Source organism: Nipponia nippon, unplaced genomic scaffold (genome assembly GCF_047370975.1).
Source record: "Nipponia nippon isolate SJK-2023a ecotype South Korea unplaced genomic scaffold, ASM4737097v1 scaffold_26, whole genome shotgun sequence".
NCBI classification, from domain to species: Eukaryota; Metazoa; Chordata; class Aves; order Pelecaniformes; family Threskiornithidae; genus Nipponia; species Nipponia nippon.
Genome location: NW_028262343.1, coordinates 2,522,381 through 2,540,990, shown reverse-complemented (window position 1 = coordinate 2,540,990; position 18,610 = coordinate 2,522,381). Strand labels below are relative to the sequence as shown.

Here is an 18,610-nt window from a genome sequence, read left to right as displayed (position 1 = left end):
GTTCTGTCCAAACAAGTCCAAGGCACTAAGTATCTGTTAAATTTTCTGCCTCTTCCACTGAACATTTTTTATCAAGCCTTTTAGAGCAGGAGATTTACAGAGGGAGCATACAGAAGGCAATCAAGTAATATTCCCATCCATATTAAAAACTACTTAGGGATTTCTTATATGAAAAATATCTGATAATAATTCAGATCTTCATTCTGCAGTATATGGTTATTTCTTTCAGGACCGATAGTTTCAAGACAGAGTCACAGAAAAAATCAGATATCTTATAATAGTTCAAGTTCTTATTTAAGAATTTTATTTGATGTGCTTTCCCACCCCTGTGACACAGGTTTCAAAATTTTCAACTAAGACTGAAAATTACAGCTTGGTGAGATGCTTTGAGATCAAAAACCAAGTGGCCTTTTTCTAAATACACTTTGGATACTCATATTCCAAGATTGTATCTTGATAAGCAAAGAGCTAGCTCAGAGTTATTTCATTCAACACAACAAGTTACCATCTCAAGGCCTATTAACATAACTTCAATGGCATGCCTACACTATGAATGCAGACACCCCCAAACTAGCTTCATGCAAGCCCAGAAAGGGATTTTCAGGCATGCCCAAATGGACTAGCTGAAATAGGAAGCAGCACACTTTAATAAGCTCAAGTGCAATACTGCACAGGACCTGAGCAGAGAAGACCGAAGGCATTGAGCTGAGCAGACCTACCAGCTTGAAGATCTTTGCACTGTAGTCAATTGCATATGATGACAGTGTCCTAGATGTGCAGCCAGTATCTTAAATTGAATGCAAATAGCTAGAGTACTGTTGCAAAAGACCTTGCCCTCCAATCAAAACATCTCTACAGTGTTTCCAAAGGAGTTCGAATGAGTGTGCAAAAGAAAAAAAAAATCAAAAGGAAAAGAATATTTTTCTCCTCAGTCACAACATACAATTTCTGATTTGCAGCATCTTTTATGCAGTCATTTGGTAAAAACCCAATATCCTCTTTAAAGCTTTAAAAGCACTCTCTTCTCTATTCAGCCTTCCTAAAGAATCCTTTAGATTCTTCATGGACTCTTCAAGCACTTTGATGTGAACAATTGCAACCTAATAACACAGTAAATACCCATTTTAGAAACATCCTGAAACACGCATTTGGTATCAGTTATGTTCCCTATGATATAGATGAACAAAACTGTCCCTGAAGCCTGGAAGAGACAAATAATCAATCCAGACCATCAATATAAGTTAGTGAAATTAGATGAAGAGCAATATATGGAAAAGGAAATGAAAAAACAACCAAAAAAATCATTATCTGGGAGAAGAGGTACAGAGATTTAATAAAGAGACTGAAAAGAATAAATACTGAGAAAATAAAAATGGTTTAATGTAGAGACAATATCACCATGATTCTTTTCCTTAGAAGAAGAATAGCAATTCCCCATTCCCAGATCCTAGCATATGACTGGCATAAAGTTCCCTGAGAATTTGAATTACTAAGCGATTACGCAATCTGGAATTGTACTGCTGTTTTGTTTAGGTTTTTTTCTAACTTCAGTCTGAAGTTCTTCCTTTTGAAAAGGAATATTCCCATAGATCTACTTCTAGCAAAGTATCTTCAGTTAAGAGGATGTAAATCTTCTCGTTTGTGAAATTGCAGTATGAAAACTGATGGTTTCACACAGCACACATAGTTTGTGGCAAAATGAGATACGGATCTTGATTATGGGTTCCAAAGTGTCATATGAAAAATTAATAAAAGATTAAGAATAGAATAAATCTTTCTGCTATTTGCATAGAATATTGTGTCTGTAACACAGCAAAAGAAAATGTTTCAAAACAGGAAAGTTCTCCTACAGCTATAAATACTGACAGAAGAGAAATCAAAGAGATGTTACTTATGAAGTTACTTTTACTTCTTCTCAAACCGCTCCATTTCTATTCAATAGTATTACTTAGATATTAACCTAGAATAAAAATAGCTGATAGCAGAGAGCAACATGTAACATAGGCCACATTTAAAAGTTTTGCTGTGAAAATTTGCACAGGCCAGGCCAGTTTTTATTCACTGTATGCATTGTCCCAAAGGAGATAAATTTTCTTTTCCTGAAGAGTTTATAAAAACCCCTCTTTGATCTGTTTCACATCATCACTGTAAAACTAAAAGAGTTTCTAAGAAAAAGTGAAATTTCTGCAATTTAAAAAAGTATTTTTTTCATGCATACCCCCCTGCTGATTGAGACTCTGCATTTCCCTTTCTCTGCGATCTAGTTCAGCTGCTTTTCTTTCCAGTTCTTCTTGACGCTTTAGCAGTTCTGCCTGGGCCAAGGCATGCTCCTGAACAAAACAAGCATCATTAGATATTGATTTAAAAAAATACAAACACAAAATAAATATTCCAAGTCTATTTTCCATAATTAAGCATTTCCAGTTATGGATGAAGATTGACCTAATATTACACGAATTCATGCAGTAACTGATTACTTAAAGGCAGTATTTATTTTCATAAATCATCAGGAAAGCAATGCTTATTTATAAAAGACACTATTCCAGAAGTGTATTTATATGATTATAATTGAAAGGAACCTAGTGCCTGAAAGTTATAGACAAACCTTTGCAATTTGTGTGTAAGCAGGTGGTTCTTCTGTTGGTTTCATTATTGCTGGCTGGGTACTGGATACATTAGGCATTTTCACATTTCCTGGAGGAAGCTAAGAAAACAAGAGACAATTATAGGGAAACAGTCTCCTATTCTAATAAACATATTTTCATTAACTTTGTAAGAACTAATCCAGTTGTTTTAAAGGAAGTGTTACTGATAAACTGAAAATCCGATATGCTGCCTGCAATATTTATAACCTTTAGGAAAAAGAAGATAACTATATTCTGTGGTGCAGCGTTCTGCTTATTTGTTTTTTACACTGCACTACTTGCCATAAACACACATGGAATTTTATGAATCAGTAGAAAGTAAATAGAATTTTAATTTTGTTCAGACATGAATATGAATAAGGACAGTTATTGTTTAAGAGAACTGCAGGATTTAACAGTGATCTATTCATATTCTCAAACACGATGTCATTTATTATTAATGTCTTCCAGAGCTTTCTACTTAACAAAGGCTTATATCACCTGGTTAACTAGAGAAGCAATATACTGTATTAAATTTTCCAATTCAGGATCCACAATCTATTGCTTAACTGTTCCACCAGTATGTACTGTAGTATCTAGTTTCAAGTACCACTAGCAATTTGGTCACTTGGTCGTTACCTATAAGAACATATCTTAAAAGAAGCTTTTAGTAGCTCGGGTTTTTCTGTTTAGGGTTTGTTTTTTTTTTTAATCCTCTCCTGCTTATTCCTGTTTGTCATCTCCTCTGACTTTCTCTACATCTCTCTATCATACACAATGTTAACCAGTACCTATCAAACCAAGGAAACTACTACTGCCTAGATTAAAGTTATGAACTGAACTTTACCAAAGCAGACCAGTATAGCCCTACTATGATGTTATTTTATTCTTAAATATGCTTGGGAGAAAACTACAATTCACATCTTTCTTTGTGTAGAGCTTGCAACATGAAAGACTTCCCTGTTCTGTGATCTTTTAAGACAGAGAACCACTTGTTCCTAATCAGACTGAAATCAAGAACAAAAATATGGTGAGAAGTGTGATGTTTTAAATACTAAAAGCACCTTAAAACAAAGCAGGAATCAACTGAAAACCACTAACTTGGCAAATTATGACTTGGTCCAGCTTATCTGTATCTTTTCCAACTCTGGTGTGTTGACCCGGGCTGGACACTAGGTGCCCACCAAGCTGCTCTATCACTCCCTCTCCTCAGCTGGACAAGGGAGAAAGAATATAATGACAAGCTTGTGGGTCGAGATAGGTACAGGGAGAGATCACTCACCAATTACCATCATGGGCAAAACAGACTCCACTTGGGAAATTAATTTAATTTATTGCCAATCACCACCAGAGTAGGGTAATGAGAAATAAAACCAAATCTTAAAAACACATTCCCCTCACCCTTCCCTTCTTCCCGGGCTCAACTTCACTCCCAATTTCCTCTACCTCCTCCCCTCTGAGTGGTGCAGGGGGATGGGGAATGGAGGTTGCGGTCAGTTCATCACGCGTTGTCTCTGCTGCTCCTTACTCCTCGGGGGAGGACTCCTCACTCTCTTCCCCTGCTCCAGCATGGGGTCCCTCCCACGGGAGACAGTCCTCCACAAACTTCTCCAACATGAGTCCTTCCCACATGCTGCAGTTCTTCATGAACTGTTCCAGCGTGGGCTCCTCTCTCCATGGGTCCACAGGTCCTGCCAGGAGCCTGCTCCAGTGAGGGCTTCCCACAGGGTCACAGCCTCCTTTGGGCACATCCACCTGCTCTGGCATGGGGTCCTCCATGGGCTGCAAGTGGATATCTGCTCCACCATTAACCTCCATGGGCTGCAGGGGGACAGCCTGCATCACCATGGTCTTCACCATGGGCTGCAGGGGAATCTCTGCCCTGGTGCCTGGAGAACCTCCTCCCCCTCCTTCTTCACTGACCTTGGTGTCTTGCAAGGTTGTTTCTCTCACATATTCTCACTCTTCTCTCCCAGCTGCTGTTGCACAGCAGTTTTTTCCCCCTTCTTAAATATGTTATCACAGAGGTGCTACCACCATCGCTGATTGGCTCAGCCTTGGCCAGCGGCAAGCCCGTCTTGGAGCCGGCTGGATCTGGCTCTATCGGACACAGGGGAAGCTTCTAGCAGCTTCTCACTGAAGCCACGCCTATAACCCCCGTGCTACCAAAACCTTGCCACCGAAACCCAATACACCAACCATCTTCTGAAATGCACAAACGCAATACACTGAGGAGAAAACATCATGCCTGAGTAAACTCCACCTCTGTGTGTAATATTGCAGCACATCTCAGCAACATCAGCTGATTCCAGCATTTCAAAATTATCTTTCCACCTTATACATCAGCTCCTAACAGAATACTGAGGTATCAGAGAGGTCTCATTTCTCAGAAATACTCAGTGATTTAAGCTTTTCATCATAAAAAAGATTACTCAGTGTCCTAGGATGAAAATAGCCAAAGTTGGTTAAAGACAGTTAATAATGCTATTCCGTATGTCGGAGCCTTCTGTGATAAGGACAAAAGTCTCTTGTACAAGAACTCCTAGACAACCATCAAGAATCTTATCAACTGCTTCAAACATAAGATACAAACCCTGCACCAGAGTAACAAATTGCTACTGAACAAAAACTCTATGCATTATGCATTGTAGGCCAGAGCAATGCCAGAAAAGCCCCAAAAAAGTCTGATTATTGTAGCTCTGTGGCTAAAGTAACAATAGCTTTGAAAGCATAACTGCTAAGCAGCTGCCTGCTAGACTAATGAGCAAGACTGCCCACAATCTCCAGTAAGGATTCCAGTAGCCCTTCATAGACACCTGTAATAGTGTTTAAAGGTGGATTGGCAGACTAGAAAATATTTGAACAATGAACTCAAAGATACTTATCCTTGAAAGACACTTTGTCCAAACAGCCTGCAGTGCTGCTAATGACTGGGACATGCATATATGCTTATGAATAAAGGAACCAAACAGAAAGCTCATTAGAGATACATAATCAAAGATGCTAGCCAACAGCATACATGATAGATGACATTAATATAAGGAACTAATTATGTACAAGATTCTTTGGATTCAGATTTCTGCATCGTTTAGGTTCCACTATATGCTATCTGGCCACCTATACAGTGTTAGAATTGCTGTCCACTAAAAGTCTGTGCTCCCTGGAAGAAGACAGACTAAAACAGTGATTTGTAGCAAGGGCTGTGCATCCTGGAATCCTAAGAAAGTCAAGGGGGGCTGGGGGACAAATGCTATTAAGAGATGTTATAAAAGCTACCTCTTCCAGCAGACTCTGAGACCTGGGGACTCCTCCTTTCCAACTGCTGGAGCCTAGGTCCAGCACACCTCTGAGGGCTCTCCATCCCAGGCTGACAGATACAGCTGCTGCTTTCCTGTTTCGAGGTCTGGCTAGTAGCAAGATTGAGTGCATATCCCAGAGATACAAACAAATACACACACAACCACATGTACCAAGGACACAAGCTACCACAGGCAGGGCACTGCCTTTAACAACACCCCCACGCTATCAGAACTACATAAAATATAGGTACACAGAGTCATTTCCCATTCCTCCTCTCCAGCTGATCAGCACTGAAGTTCACTATTGAAAAACACATGCCTCACTCTCCAGATTTACAAGCACACCAACAACTGCAGATCCTTCAGACATGAGCACGGGCCCTCAGCCTGTCTGATATACCTCCCTGGATCCGGGGCCCTCTTACCTGGTATACAAGTTTCCTCCTGTTTGCCAGTTAGCCCAGCTTGATGTTCACTAGCAGATTCATGCACTCAAACACTAGTCTCACAAGCATCCCCCATCCTCACAGCTCCCTCAAACACCAGCACAGGCTCTCAGCTTACCATATATCTAGGCCCAGACCCTGGACTCCCTTACTTACTTTTGACTCAGACTTTGAGTCTTCCCAGAGACAGGTTTTCCTCCTATTTGCCAGCTAGTCCAGCTTGAAGTTTGCTAGTGAATTACACATATACACAGAGAGGAAAATGCACTGATCCCTCCAGTTGCTAGCACCCCAAACACTCTATCCCAGCTAAAACCAGGACAGTATCCACCCCTTATTCCATACCATATACATCATGCCCAGGTACTACCCTTTCCAATACATTCCAATTGATCACCACCACTTTTCCAGGCATTTGAGATAGGTATATAGATACACACACACATAGATATAATTTCCTTAATCTGTAGGCTATCCCTCTCAAATGTTTGTTGAGTTCATTCAGTCCATGACTTTGGGCTCCATCCATCATAACAGTCTTTCAGGGCAGGAAAGATGGTGTGTGGTGTTGGATTGTTGCATGCTGAAGTCAGTTCTGGTTCCATCACCACTGCACCTTGCTCCGTTTCCTCAAAGCTCATTCTTCATTAATCTGGGTGATTCTTACTGTATACTGTTGATATGGCATATAGCCACCATAGAAGTGATGACATCCAGTATTATATAGCAACTAACATTATACAGTTCAGTTCATTGGCTATTTTCACCCAAAATCACACCCCCTTGAGGTACACATCAGACTTTCCCATCCTCCTGCATCACCCACCAAGTGCACCCAGGTCCTTGAGCAAAAGCAATCCCATGAATGGGCTTGCCTTTGCCTGAGGCAGGAGTAACCCAGGCTGTCTTCCCCAGCATATTTTTTAGGTGCACTACGGGGACTTTATCCCCCTCTACAGTACATAAAAGTCTTGATTGGGCAGGGCCAGCTCGATTGGCAGATCCCCTAGTGTTGACTAACCAGGTGGCTTTTCCTAAATGTGTATCCCACTGTTTGAATGTCCCACCTCCCATTGCTCTCAGTGTAGTCTTTAACAGTCCATTGTATCGTTCGATTTTCCCAGACGCTGGTGCATGATAGGGGATGAGATATACCCACTCAATGCCATGCTCTTTGACCCAGGAGTCTATGACATTGTTTTGGAAATGAGTCCCGTTGTCTGACTCAGTTCTTTCTGGGGTGCCATGTCGCCATGAGACTTGTTTTTCAAGGTCCAGGATAGTGTTCCGGGCAGTGGCATGGGGCACGGGATATGTTTCCAGCCATCCGGTGGTTGCTTCCACCATTGTAAGCACATGGCGCTTGCCTTGGCGGGTTTGTGGGAGTGTGATACAATCAATCTGCCAGGCCTCCCCATATTGATATTTCAGCCATCGTCCTCCATACCAGAGAGAATTTAACCACTTGGCTTGCTTGATTGCAGCGCATGTTTCGCATTCATGGATAACCTGTGCAATAGTGTCCATGGTCAAGTCGACCCCTCGATCACGAGCCCATTTGTATGTTGCTTCTCTTCCTTGATGGCCTGAGGTGTCATAGGCCCACCAAGCTAGAAATAATTCACCCTCATGTTGCCAGTCCAGGTCCACTTGAGCCACTTCAATCTTAGCAGCCTCATCCACCTGCTGATTGTTTTGATGTTCTTCAGTGGCCCAACTCTTGGGTACGTGAGCATCTATGTAACATACTTTTACAGCCAGGTTCTCTACCCAGGCAGCAATATCTTGCCACAGTGTGGCAGCCCAGATGGGTTTGCCTCTGCGCTGCCAGTTGCTCTGCTTCCATTGCTGCAGCCACCCCCACAGGGCATTTGCCACCATCCATGAGTCAGTATAGAGATAGAGCATTGGCCACTTTTCTTGTTCAGCAATATCTAAAGCCAGCTGGATGGCTTTCACCTCTGCAAACTGACTCGATTCACCTTCTCCTTCAGCAGTTTCTGCGACTTGTCGTACAGGATTCCATACAGCAGCTTTCCACCTCCGATGCTTTCCTACAAGACGACAGGACCCATCAGTGAACAGGGCATATTGCTTCTCATTTTCTGGCAGTTTATTATACAGTGGGGCCTCCTCAGCACGCGTCACCTCCTCCTCTGGCGATATTCCGAAATCTTTGCCTTCTGGCCAGTCCATGATCACTTCCAAGATTCCTGGGCGACTGGGGTTTCCTATTTGAACCCATTGTGTGATCAGTGCGACCCACTTACTCCATGTCGCATCAGTTGCATGATGTGTACAGGGGATCCTCCCTTTGAACATCCAGCCCAGCACCAGCAGTCGGGGTGCCAGGAGGAGCTGTGCTTCAGTACCAACCACTTCCAAAGCGGCTCGAACCCCTTCATATGCTGCCAATATCTCTTTTTCAGTTGCAGTATAGCCAGCCTCGGATCTTCTGTATCCCTAGGGTTCGACCTCAAGTCTCCCCTGGTGCTTTCTGCCAGAGGCTTCAGGTAGGGCCATTCTCCCTAGCTGCGGTGTAGGGCACATTTTTTACATCTTGCGCTGCCCGGACTGGCCCAAGGGCGACTGCATGAACTGCCTCCTGCTTAATTTGTTCAAAGGCTTATTATTGCTCAGGGCCCCATTTGAAATCATTCTTCTTCTAGGTCACTTGATAGAGAGGGCTTACGATCAGACTGTAATTTGGAATATGCATTCTCCAAAAACCACAACGCCCAAGAAAGCTGGTGTTTCCTTTTTCCTGGTTGGTGGAGACATGGCTGTTATTTTGTTGATCACATCCATTGGGACCTAAAAACTGGATCTCCTGTGCAGGTCCCTTGACCTTACTTTGTTTTATGGCAAAGCCAGCCTCCAGAAGGATTTGGACTATTTGCTTCCCTTTCTCACACACTTCTGCTGCTGTATTGCCCCACATGATGATGTCATCAATGTATTGCAGGTGTTCCGGAGCCCCACCCTGTTCCAGTGCAGTCTGGATCAGTCCATGGCAAATGGTGGGGCTGTGTTCCCACCCCTGGGACAGTTGATGCCAGGTGTACTGGAGGCCCCTCCAAGTGAAAGCAAACTGTGGCCTACACTGCCACCAAAGGGATTAAGAAAAATGCATTAGCGATGTCAATTGTGGCATATCACTTGGCTGCCTGTGAGTCCAGTTCATATTGAAGTTCTAGCATGTCCAGCACTAAGCGGCGGCGTGACTTCATTCAGGCCCCGATAGTCTACTCTTGGTCTCCACTCTCCATTAGACTATCGCACTGGCCATGTGGGACTGTTAAAAGGTGAGCGAGAGTTGCTGATCACTCCTTGGATCTCCAGTCGATGAATCAGCTTATGGATGGGAATCAGGGAGTCTCTGTTGGTGCGATATTGCTGCCAGTGCACCATTGTGTTGGCCATTGGCACCCATTGTCCTTTGACCCTCAGCAACCCCACAACAGAAGGGTCCTTTGAGAGACCGGGCAGGGTAGACAGCTGTTTAATTTCCTCCATCTCCAAGGCAGCTATACCAAAAGCCCACAGGTACCCTTTTGGGTCCTTGAAATACCCTCTCCTGAGGTAGTCTATGCCAAGGAAGCACGGGCCCTCTGGGCCAGTCACAATGGGGTGCTTCTGCCACTCGTTCCCGGTTAGGCTCACTTCAGCCTCCAATGCAGTCAGCTCTTGGGATCCCCCTGTCACTCCAGAAATACAGATGGGTTCTGCCCCTTTATAGCTTGATGGCATTAGGGTACACTGTGCACAGGTGTCCACTAGAGCCTTCTACTCCTGTGAGTCTGATGTGCCAGGCCATCGAATCCACACAGTCCAGTAAACCTGGTTGTCCCTTTCCCCCACCTGGCTGGAGGCAGGGCCCCCCTAGTCCTGGTCATAGCATTCGTTACTCACTTCTTGTAAATGCAAATTAAAAATCCCTTTATTAAGATTGGAAACAAAATCACCCCTTCTGCTCTGTCTGGGGAACTGCTCACTGGAAACTGGAGCAGCAATTTTCCTGGGAGAACCGCCTTTTGTAGCTGTTTTTCCTTGCAATTCACGTACCCGTGCCTCTAGGGTCGAGGTAGATTTTCCATCCCACTTCCTCATGTCCTCTCTGTGGTCACGCAGATAAAACCACAGGGTGGCCCGTGGTGTGTATCCACTATATCGTCTCTCTTGAGCAGAGGGACGCTTACTCCTAATGGCTGAGATACTGGTCCGTACAGGTGAGGAGTAGGATATATCCTCTATGAGTTGCTGGACCTCCTGGGACAGTTTCTCCACAGCCGAGATGCAGGCCCGTAGGGAGGAAGAGAGACTTTCTTCCTATTGTCAGAGTTGGCTAGCCATTTCATCCACCGTCAGTCCCTCTTCATCTTTCCAGGTTGTTACTGCCAATGAATTTGCGTGAGATGATGGTGCGCTCCGTACAAACTTCCGCCACATGGGTCGTGTGCACTGGACTTCATCTGGATCTTTGGATAACTGCTTGTTGTCCAGGTCATTATAAATCACTTCCAGCACAGCTAATTCCCTCAGGTACTGGAGACCTCTCTCCATGGTGGTCCACTTGCCTGGGTGACATAGAACATCTTCCTTGAAGGGATACCTTTCCTTCACACCTGACAGGAGTCGCCTCCAAAGGCTGAGGACTTTCGCCCCTTTTCCAATCGCTTTGTCAATGCCCCCTTCCCTAGAAAGGGATCCCAGCTGCTTGGCTTCCCTACCCCCTAATTCCAGGCTACTGGCCCCATTATCCCAGCATCGGAGCAGCCAGGTGATGATGTGCTTGCCTGGACAACGACTGAAATCTTTTCGCATATCTCGTAGCTCACTCAGGGACAGGGATTGGGTTGTTACCATCTCATTTATGGGTTCTGCCTCTTCCTCCTCCTGTTCTCATGATGGCCCTGGCTCATCATCAGTCCTTACTAAACGAGCTGATCTTCTTGTGTATTTTTTCTTCTGTATAGGGGCAACTGATACTGGCACGGGCTGGTTCTCTGGTTCAGCCGCAGCGCCTGTCATAGGGGCTGGCACAGCCGCAGCATCTGTCATTTTGTCGTCAGATCCAGAGACCTTCTCTTCCCCTTGAGGGTTCTGAATAGTGTTGAATAGGGCTCGGTAGGCATGGGCCAGGCCCCAGCACGTTGCAGTGATTTGTGTCTCTCTGGAGTTGCCAGGGTGACAACATATACAAATACTTTACTAGTTTTTCAGGATTCTGCACTTGTTCAGGGGTGAAGTTCCAAAACATTGGAGGTGCCCACTGTCCTAGGTACTTGCCCACGGTCTCCCACACACCCTGCCACTCATAACTATCCAGCCTTGGAGCAGATCTCTGGATGATATTCTTAAACTGCTTATTAACCTTAGACAAAACCGAAACAATATTCCCAAGAACTACCAATAGATATATCTTAACTACCCAAGGATGTTCAAGATGATACTGAAAAGTTGTTGTATTGAAGGAGGAAACATCATAGAAGAAAGCAACGAAGGTGCCATTCTGTATGTCCTCCACAGAAAGCCTCTCAGAGGAAGAGGTATAATTGTTAATTGTCTCCATGAGGTGGTACCCGAAGTACAGTAATGGCTTCACTACAGAACCCAAATACCAGATAATGCTCAAGGTCAGTGTTTTAATAACAAATCTCCCAGGCAAAACATCACTAATCACTGCAGAGCACAGCAAACTGCAAAACCCAACACCAATCTTTAACACGTACTGCAAAAACAAGAGCATGGTGCAAATCAGGTAGACTAATACCGAGAACAGATGAATCAATATTATGACCGGCAACTGCTAACAGACACAAATTCCTTAATACACTCTGGTTAATTTGTTATCATCTGAAACCCTTCGAGCCCCACATTGGGCGCCAAAAAGGACTGTCGTGGTTTAACCCCAGCCAGCAACTAAGCACCACCACAGCCACTCGCTCACTCCCCCCACCCCAGTGGGATGGGGGAGAGAATTGGAAGGGTGAAAGTGAGAAAACTCGTGGGTTGAGATAAAGACAGTTTAATAACTGAAGTAAAATAAAATAGAATAGCAGTAATAGTAATAATAATATATTATAATATAATAATAACATACAAAGCAAGTGATACACTATGCAATTGGCTCACCATCCACCGACCGATGCCCAGCACGTCCCCGAGCAGCAATCGCTGCCCCCTGGCCAACTCTCCCCCGCTTATATACTGAGCATGATGTCATACAGTATGGACTAGCCCTTTGGCCAGTCTGGGTCAGCTGTCCTGGCTGTGCCCCCTCCCAGCTTCTTGTGCACCAGGCAGAGCGTGGGAAGCTGAAAAGTCCTTAACTAGCGTAAGCACTACTTAGCCACAACTAAAACATCAGTGTGTTATCAACATTATTCTCATACTAAATCCAAAACACAGCACTATACCAGCTACTAGGAAGAAAAAATCAACTCTATCCCAGCCGAAACCAGGACACCCATCAATTAGCAGCTGAAGAGTTTTACTGTTACTTTATGTCTCTGATATCACTTATCTATCTGGTTTGTGTTTCTGTCTGGTTTTGTTTATCACTTTCCCTGTTATTTATTTCTCCCTTTAAACTGAAAGGGTCTATAACCTGAGTGAAACAGATGCTCTCACATTCCACATATCCTTATAGTAACCAGTATGACTGCCTTGAGTATTTGGACAGTCATGACCATCACAGAGGTTTGCAACCGAAAGGCTACCTTGACTTTGTCAAGGATAGCACACGATTAGGAATTTTAGATACTCTGTAATAATATGACTGGGATTATGATCTTCCTTCGGGCCTCAGCCCCCCAAAAAACCATACAGCCATATCACTATATTAACATGAAGGAGGACACTCCAGGCTTATTTCTTCAAGCACCACAAGGAAGCAGCTGTCCCGAGTCTCATGTTGTCAGATCTGTGCACTAAAGTCCATTACTTAATGCAGGAATGACTCAGCAGTCAAGGCAACTTCCATGTCTCTTTGAAGGTTAAAGCCTCTGTATGTGTAGAGTTCTGCTAAAACAAACAAAAAACCCAACCAACCAACCAACATCTATGAGTAGTAGACTTCCCCTTCTACTTGCCCAGTAAAGACCTTGTACCTTCTGGCCTCTTAATTTCTTGAATCCTTTTAAGAGCTTTTTCTATAGCAAGTGTGACAGCCATCACTTTTCCTTCCTCTGGTATAAGGCCAGCTGAGGTACATTCCAGTTCATGCTTTAGCAATTTTCCATCGTGGTTTTCTTAACACTCAGCTGAATACTACCTATTTCTAGCAAGTTATTGCTTCTCTAAAGCCTATTCTATTAAGAATTCAAGACACTTCCCTTGTAAAGAAACAATTTAGCTTTTTCCTACATCATTATCTTCTATTAGTACTCTTACAACCTTAAAGATGATGGAAGCTTCCTGCTTCTGGGAAAGAAATTTTCCCAAGTTGTTCTACAAGGTTTTCCTCACAGCTTTGAGCTCACCTTAGTTTCACACTTAGCTTGCCAGATCTTAAGCTCTTAAGTTTTCTTTGAAAATACCTTCCGCTTTTCTAAAGGCTGTCTTATGCCAGTAGCACACTTGACACTGTTTAAATCAAAAGCAGCAAAAAGCCAGCGCAGTTAGTCTCTTATAGTACATCTAAAGTAGCTATTTTTGAGCTACAGTAGGTATGTCTACACCATTAAAGTTATTGTGTGTTTAATATCACTTATGTGTTATTTAATATCATCATTTGCTGGAATTAGCGCACGATGTAAGAAAAAATAGAGAGAAGAGCTTGTAAGGAAAGGATAAGGAAAAAAAAAAAAATCACATATCTGCCTCAACATCTGTTGTTAATTTTTGCTGGGTACTACTCCAGAATTTCTGCTAGGTTGATATATATAAAGAATGAAATCTTAGCTTCATAACGTGTGCACAGGGGAACGAATGTCAGTGCTCAAATCTACCTCTAATGGTGGAAGTTCAATATTGCTTTAATGTGCTCATTTTTCCAGGTTATTATTTAAAGATCATAATTCAATGCACGACAGGCACAGGTATTATAAACCATCTTCTAAGAAATTTTTTACGATAAGGGTGATGAAACACTGGAACAGGTTGCCCAGAGAGGTGGTAGATGCCCCATCCCTGGAAACATTCAAGATCAGGTTGGACAAGGCTCTGAGTAACGTGCTCTAGTTGAAGATGTCCCTGCCCATTGCAGTGGGGTTGGACTAGATGACCTTTAAAGGTCCCTTCCAACCCAAACTGCCCAGGGAAGTGGTTGAGTCTCCATCCCTAGAAGTATTTAAAAGAAGGGTAGACATGGCACTTAGGGACATGGTTTAGTGGTGGACTTGGCAGTGATAGGTTAATGGTTGGACTCAATCTTAAGGGTCTTTTCCAACCTTAACGATTCTATGATTCTACAGATCAAGAACCTAATGAAGAAAACACCGTAGTATGCAACCATTTTAAACGCAGTTTGCACTAAGTCTTCCTACCAAACTGAAGTACTCATTTTTATAACCCTAATCAAAGCTGAGCAGCAGTGAAGAAAAACCCCACAGCTGCATAACATGAAACAAATAGAAGTATCCAGCTGCCTTGGAAAATCATTAACAAAAAAAAAAAAAGACATAGCAGTACAGTTTGGGATTTTCCTAGAAACAAGAAGTATTGAAGAGAAATCAAAGAAGGTACATCTTCAAGCTCTAGCACTGTATAGCAGATCTGGAGAACTGCATGGACTTAAAGAGAGTCCAGCTAACACACAAGACTGATTATTATTGGACTGACATAGGTAGTAAGGAAAGGGTACAGGAAAAAAGGAAAAAAATGTTATTTGTGATAACATTTTGTCAGAAACCATTTCTTCATAAAGCCACAAATAATTTATTTTGTCCTATAAATCTCTTCAGCAATCACTGGAAAAAAACAGAAGTTCAATAAAAATGCATACATGGCAAATAAACAAGAACCAGGGAGAACAGAGGTTATGCTAAGCCTTAATGCAAATGGGTTACTCAAAACAAACGTTGCTTCATACATGCAATTAAAACATACTCAATAAAAGTCAAAGAAATAATCATTTATTGGCTAGTAGACAAACAGTAAGGCAGATGGTTCTTCGTACAATTAAAAAGGTAATACAAAGCAAAATTCCACAAGTATATTTGCACAAGTGTCTCACATCAATTTCCAAAATATACAGTAAGCACAGGTTTGCTCTAACTGCCATCTCTGAAGTTTGCTCAACTAAGAATTAAGCTAACTTCATAAAAAAGCTCCAAAACAATTCCAATAAAAATCCTCATTGGTATGTTAGCTAGCATACAGTAGGTTCTTTACAGTCTGAAATGAAGAAGTATTTTCAAGCTGTTGTATTGAAAAACTGTTTGAAATGGCATAAGTTCTGTTGTACGAGATGCAAGAAGTCTAAAATTGGAGGCATTTTTAAACCATTCTGGAAAGCAATAGCTCAGATTTAGGTTTTAAAAAGGTTGGCAAGGGACATCAATTTAATACAGACAAAAATTGTATATAGTAAGCGTAAATCTTACTGAGGAAATACTATTACCAAATGGTGATATTAGAGATAGTTATAGGAGCAACTGATTTGCTATTTAGAATCAAAAGCAAACATCCACTTTCTAAGGTCACCTCAAATGTTTTATCAGCACAAAAAACGCAAGTGGGACAGAGATACTTGGTCAATAACTATCAAAAACCTGAAGATGTTAAACTAGGTAACTGCAGTTTTGAGAAGTAATGGACATTTCATAAGGACACCGAGATCCATAAATATTAAATAAGCAGAAAAGGAATTCTCATTGTTCAGTATACTATGTTATTTTGATTTTTATTGACATAGGATTTCTAGGAATAAAAAATGCTGAGGCAGCTTTGAAAGAAACCAGTGAATCTGGCATTTGCCAGGTAACTCCTTTAACCTTCACGAACATCTTATGCAGTTCATACCAGAGCATCCCAAAAACTACTGTGTCTTCTTTTGTCTCAGAAGTAGATGGGTAGACATAGGCTTCTCAGGTGGCTTCAGGGCATCAGAAGTCAAGCCTCTTCCTTCCCCTCTCAAATTTAACAGTTCAATACATCCTTCTGGAACTTAGAAGACTTGGCCCCACATCAGGCATAACGAAAATTTTAAAACAAGGCTTGATCAGTGTTTCTTACCTGAGAAGAATGTCACAGTCACCCTGTAAGAATTCTTTCATTTCCTAATCTCATACTTACTGAAGCGAAGTCTGGCTTATCCACATATCAGGCTAATGCTGTAGAATTCTGCCCTAATTAATATATAATTTACTATGTATAAGAAATGAAACATACATTTTGATTCCCTTATTGATCAGCATACACATGGGATTGCTGGGAAAAGATACTGCTGCTTTTATTACACAGCACATTATTTGTTGGAACACAGCAAACTAATTAGATATTAGGGGGGAAAAATTCACTGCAAGAACTGCCAAGCACTGGGACAGGTTGCCCAGTGAAATCACAGGATATCTATCCCTGGATATATTCAAAACTCACCAGGACAAGATGCTGAGCAATGTGACTTAGTGACCAACTTTGAATAGGGGGGATTGAAAAAGATGACCTCCAGAGGTCCCTTGCAACCTATGACTTGGCACATATTTTGTCATACCTGTCTGTCCATGGGGTGTTGGTTGCCTGTCCAAGTGCTATTGGTGGCTTAGGGATTTAGGTATGGAAGAGATTTAGGGATTTAGGTATGTTTTCAGAAACCTGACTGACTTACAGACTAGATAGGATTGACAAGACATTCGCAGCAAGACAGATGGCTGGCAATTCTGTCTTCTTAAGGGTGTAACTTTAACGCTAATTAGTCAGACTTGTATTGCGAGGACTGTGATAACCTCCAGCCATCACTGAATAATATCATGACAGTTCCCCTGGCCAAATGTGGGTGGTACAAGTTGACTGTTTTTAGAGAGACTTTACTTCACAGATCCATGGTTTTTGATCCTCACTAACAGATTACAATAAGATACTTATATCCTGAAATTTAACCAACCTCTCTACAGCATCCCTTTTTGTCCCTACCCCAAATGGTTTTTCTGGAATAGATCTTTTTATTTCAAAGAATCATAGAATCGTTTAGGTTGGAAAAGACCTTTAAGATCATCAAGTCCAACCGTTAACCTAGCACTGCCAAGTCCACCACTAAACCATGTCCCTAAGCACCAGGTCTATCCGTCTTTTAAATACCTCCAGGGATGGGGACTCAACCACTTCCCTGGGCAGCCTGTTCCAGTGCCTGACTACCCTTTCACTGAAGAAGTTTGTCCTGATATCCAACCTAACCTGCCCTGGCATGTGCCTTGCTGTCACAGCTGCACTAGGAGAAAAAGCAAATTAATATGACCTCTCCTGAAGAGAAATAAGAGAGAGAAACACTCAAAAGAAATTCTTTCTTGAATAGATTTTCCCATGTGGGTGAAGTAGTTTATTCAAGGGGGGGGGGGGGGGGGGTGTAGAAACAGGGGGGAAGAACAGACTTCCAAAAGAAGCCAGGTATAGCCTGATCAATCTGATTTCCTATAAACACCTCACTGCGTGTGGATGCAAGACAGGAGGAGAGGAACTGTCCAGGAATTTACCAAAAAAAAAAAAAAAACCCCACATTTAAATATGCCTCTTAAAACCAAGAACAACAACAACAAAACCCTCTATACATGTTATACATATATACACACAGTATACATATATACACACTTGTAGAAGCTGGAAGAGTTAAACTTTCTTTAACAGTAGTTTCATTAAATGATGAAGGAGAAATACTAATTGTCTAATCTCATCTGTTCCTTGTTGTTTTCAGAAACCTGAAAAAAGACAAAGTCCTCTCCATGGCAACTGTTAGAGCTGGAGACAAAACCACTGAAGATGCAGGCAATGATATTTAGTCTGACATTTATTACCATTCACTGAAAAATTTGTTTGGTTTAACAATCAAAAATAAAAGACAAGCTTTGAAATTTGATAAGAAGCCAAAAAAGAAAGACTCCTGATTTCTCATGTTAGATATCAAGGTGGTGACACTTGAGACCTAAAGTCTCCTATGCCCATTCATTTTCCTCATTATGTCTTACATGTTATTTTCCTACCAATTTCCCACTGCAGTTGTGAAAGATGTAAGTTGACAGAGAAAAGGTGAATGCACTGAAATACTAAAAAAAAAAATAAATTTAGAAATACAATTTACTTTTTT

General features: G+C 42.1%; 1 protein-coding gene across 8 annotated transcripts in view; it reads right to left on the bottom strand.

The window, feature by feature from the left end:
* Positions 1–18,610, bottom strand: part of LOC104014005 (secretory carrier-associated membrane protein 1) — a 92,800-nt gene that overhangs the window by 47,465 nt on the left and 26,725 nt on the right. For all 8 annotated transcript variants that reach the window (XR_015705884.1, XM_087762630.1, XM_087762631.1 and 5 more), the window contains exons 3-4: positions 2,606–2,704; positions 2,219–2,330 (exon numbers count right to left, since the gene is read on the bottom strand). Coding sequence is in view for 7 of the 8 variants with exons in the window: in XM_087762630.1 (XP_087618756.1) it covers positions 2,219–2,330; positions 2,606–2,704 (211 nt within the window). In the remaining variant the exon portion in view is untranslated. The remainder of the gene's footprint in view (positions 1–2,218; positions 2,331–2,605; positions 2,705–18,610) is intronic.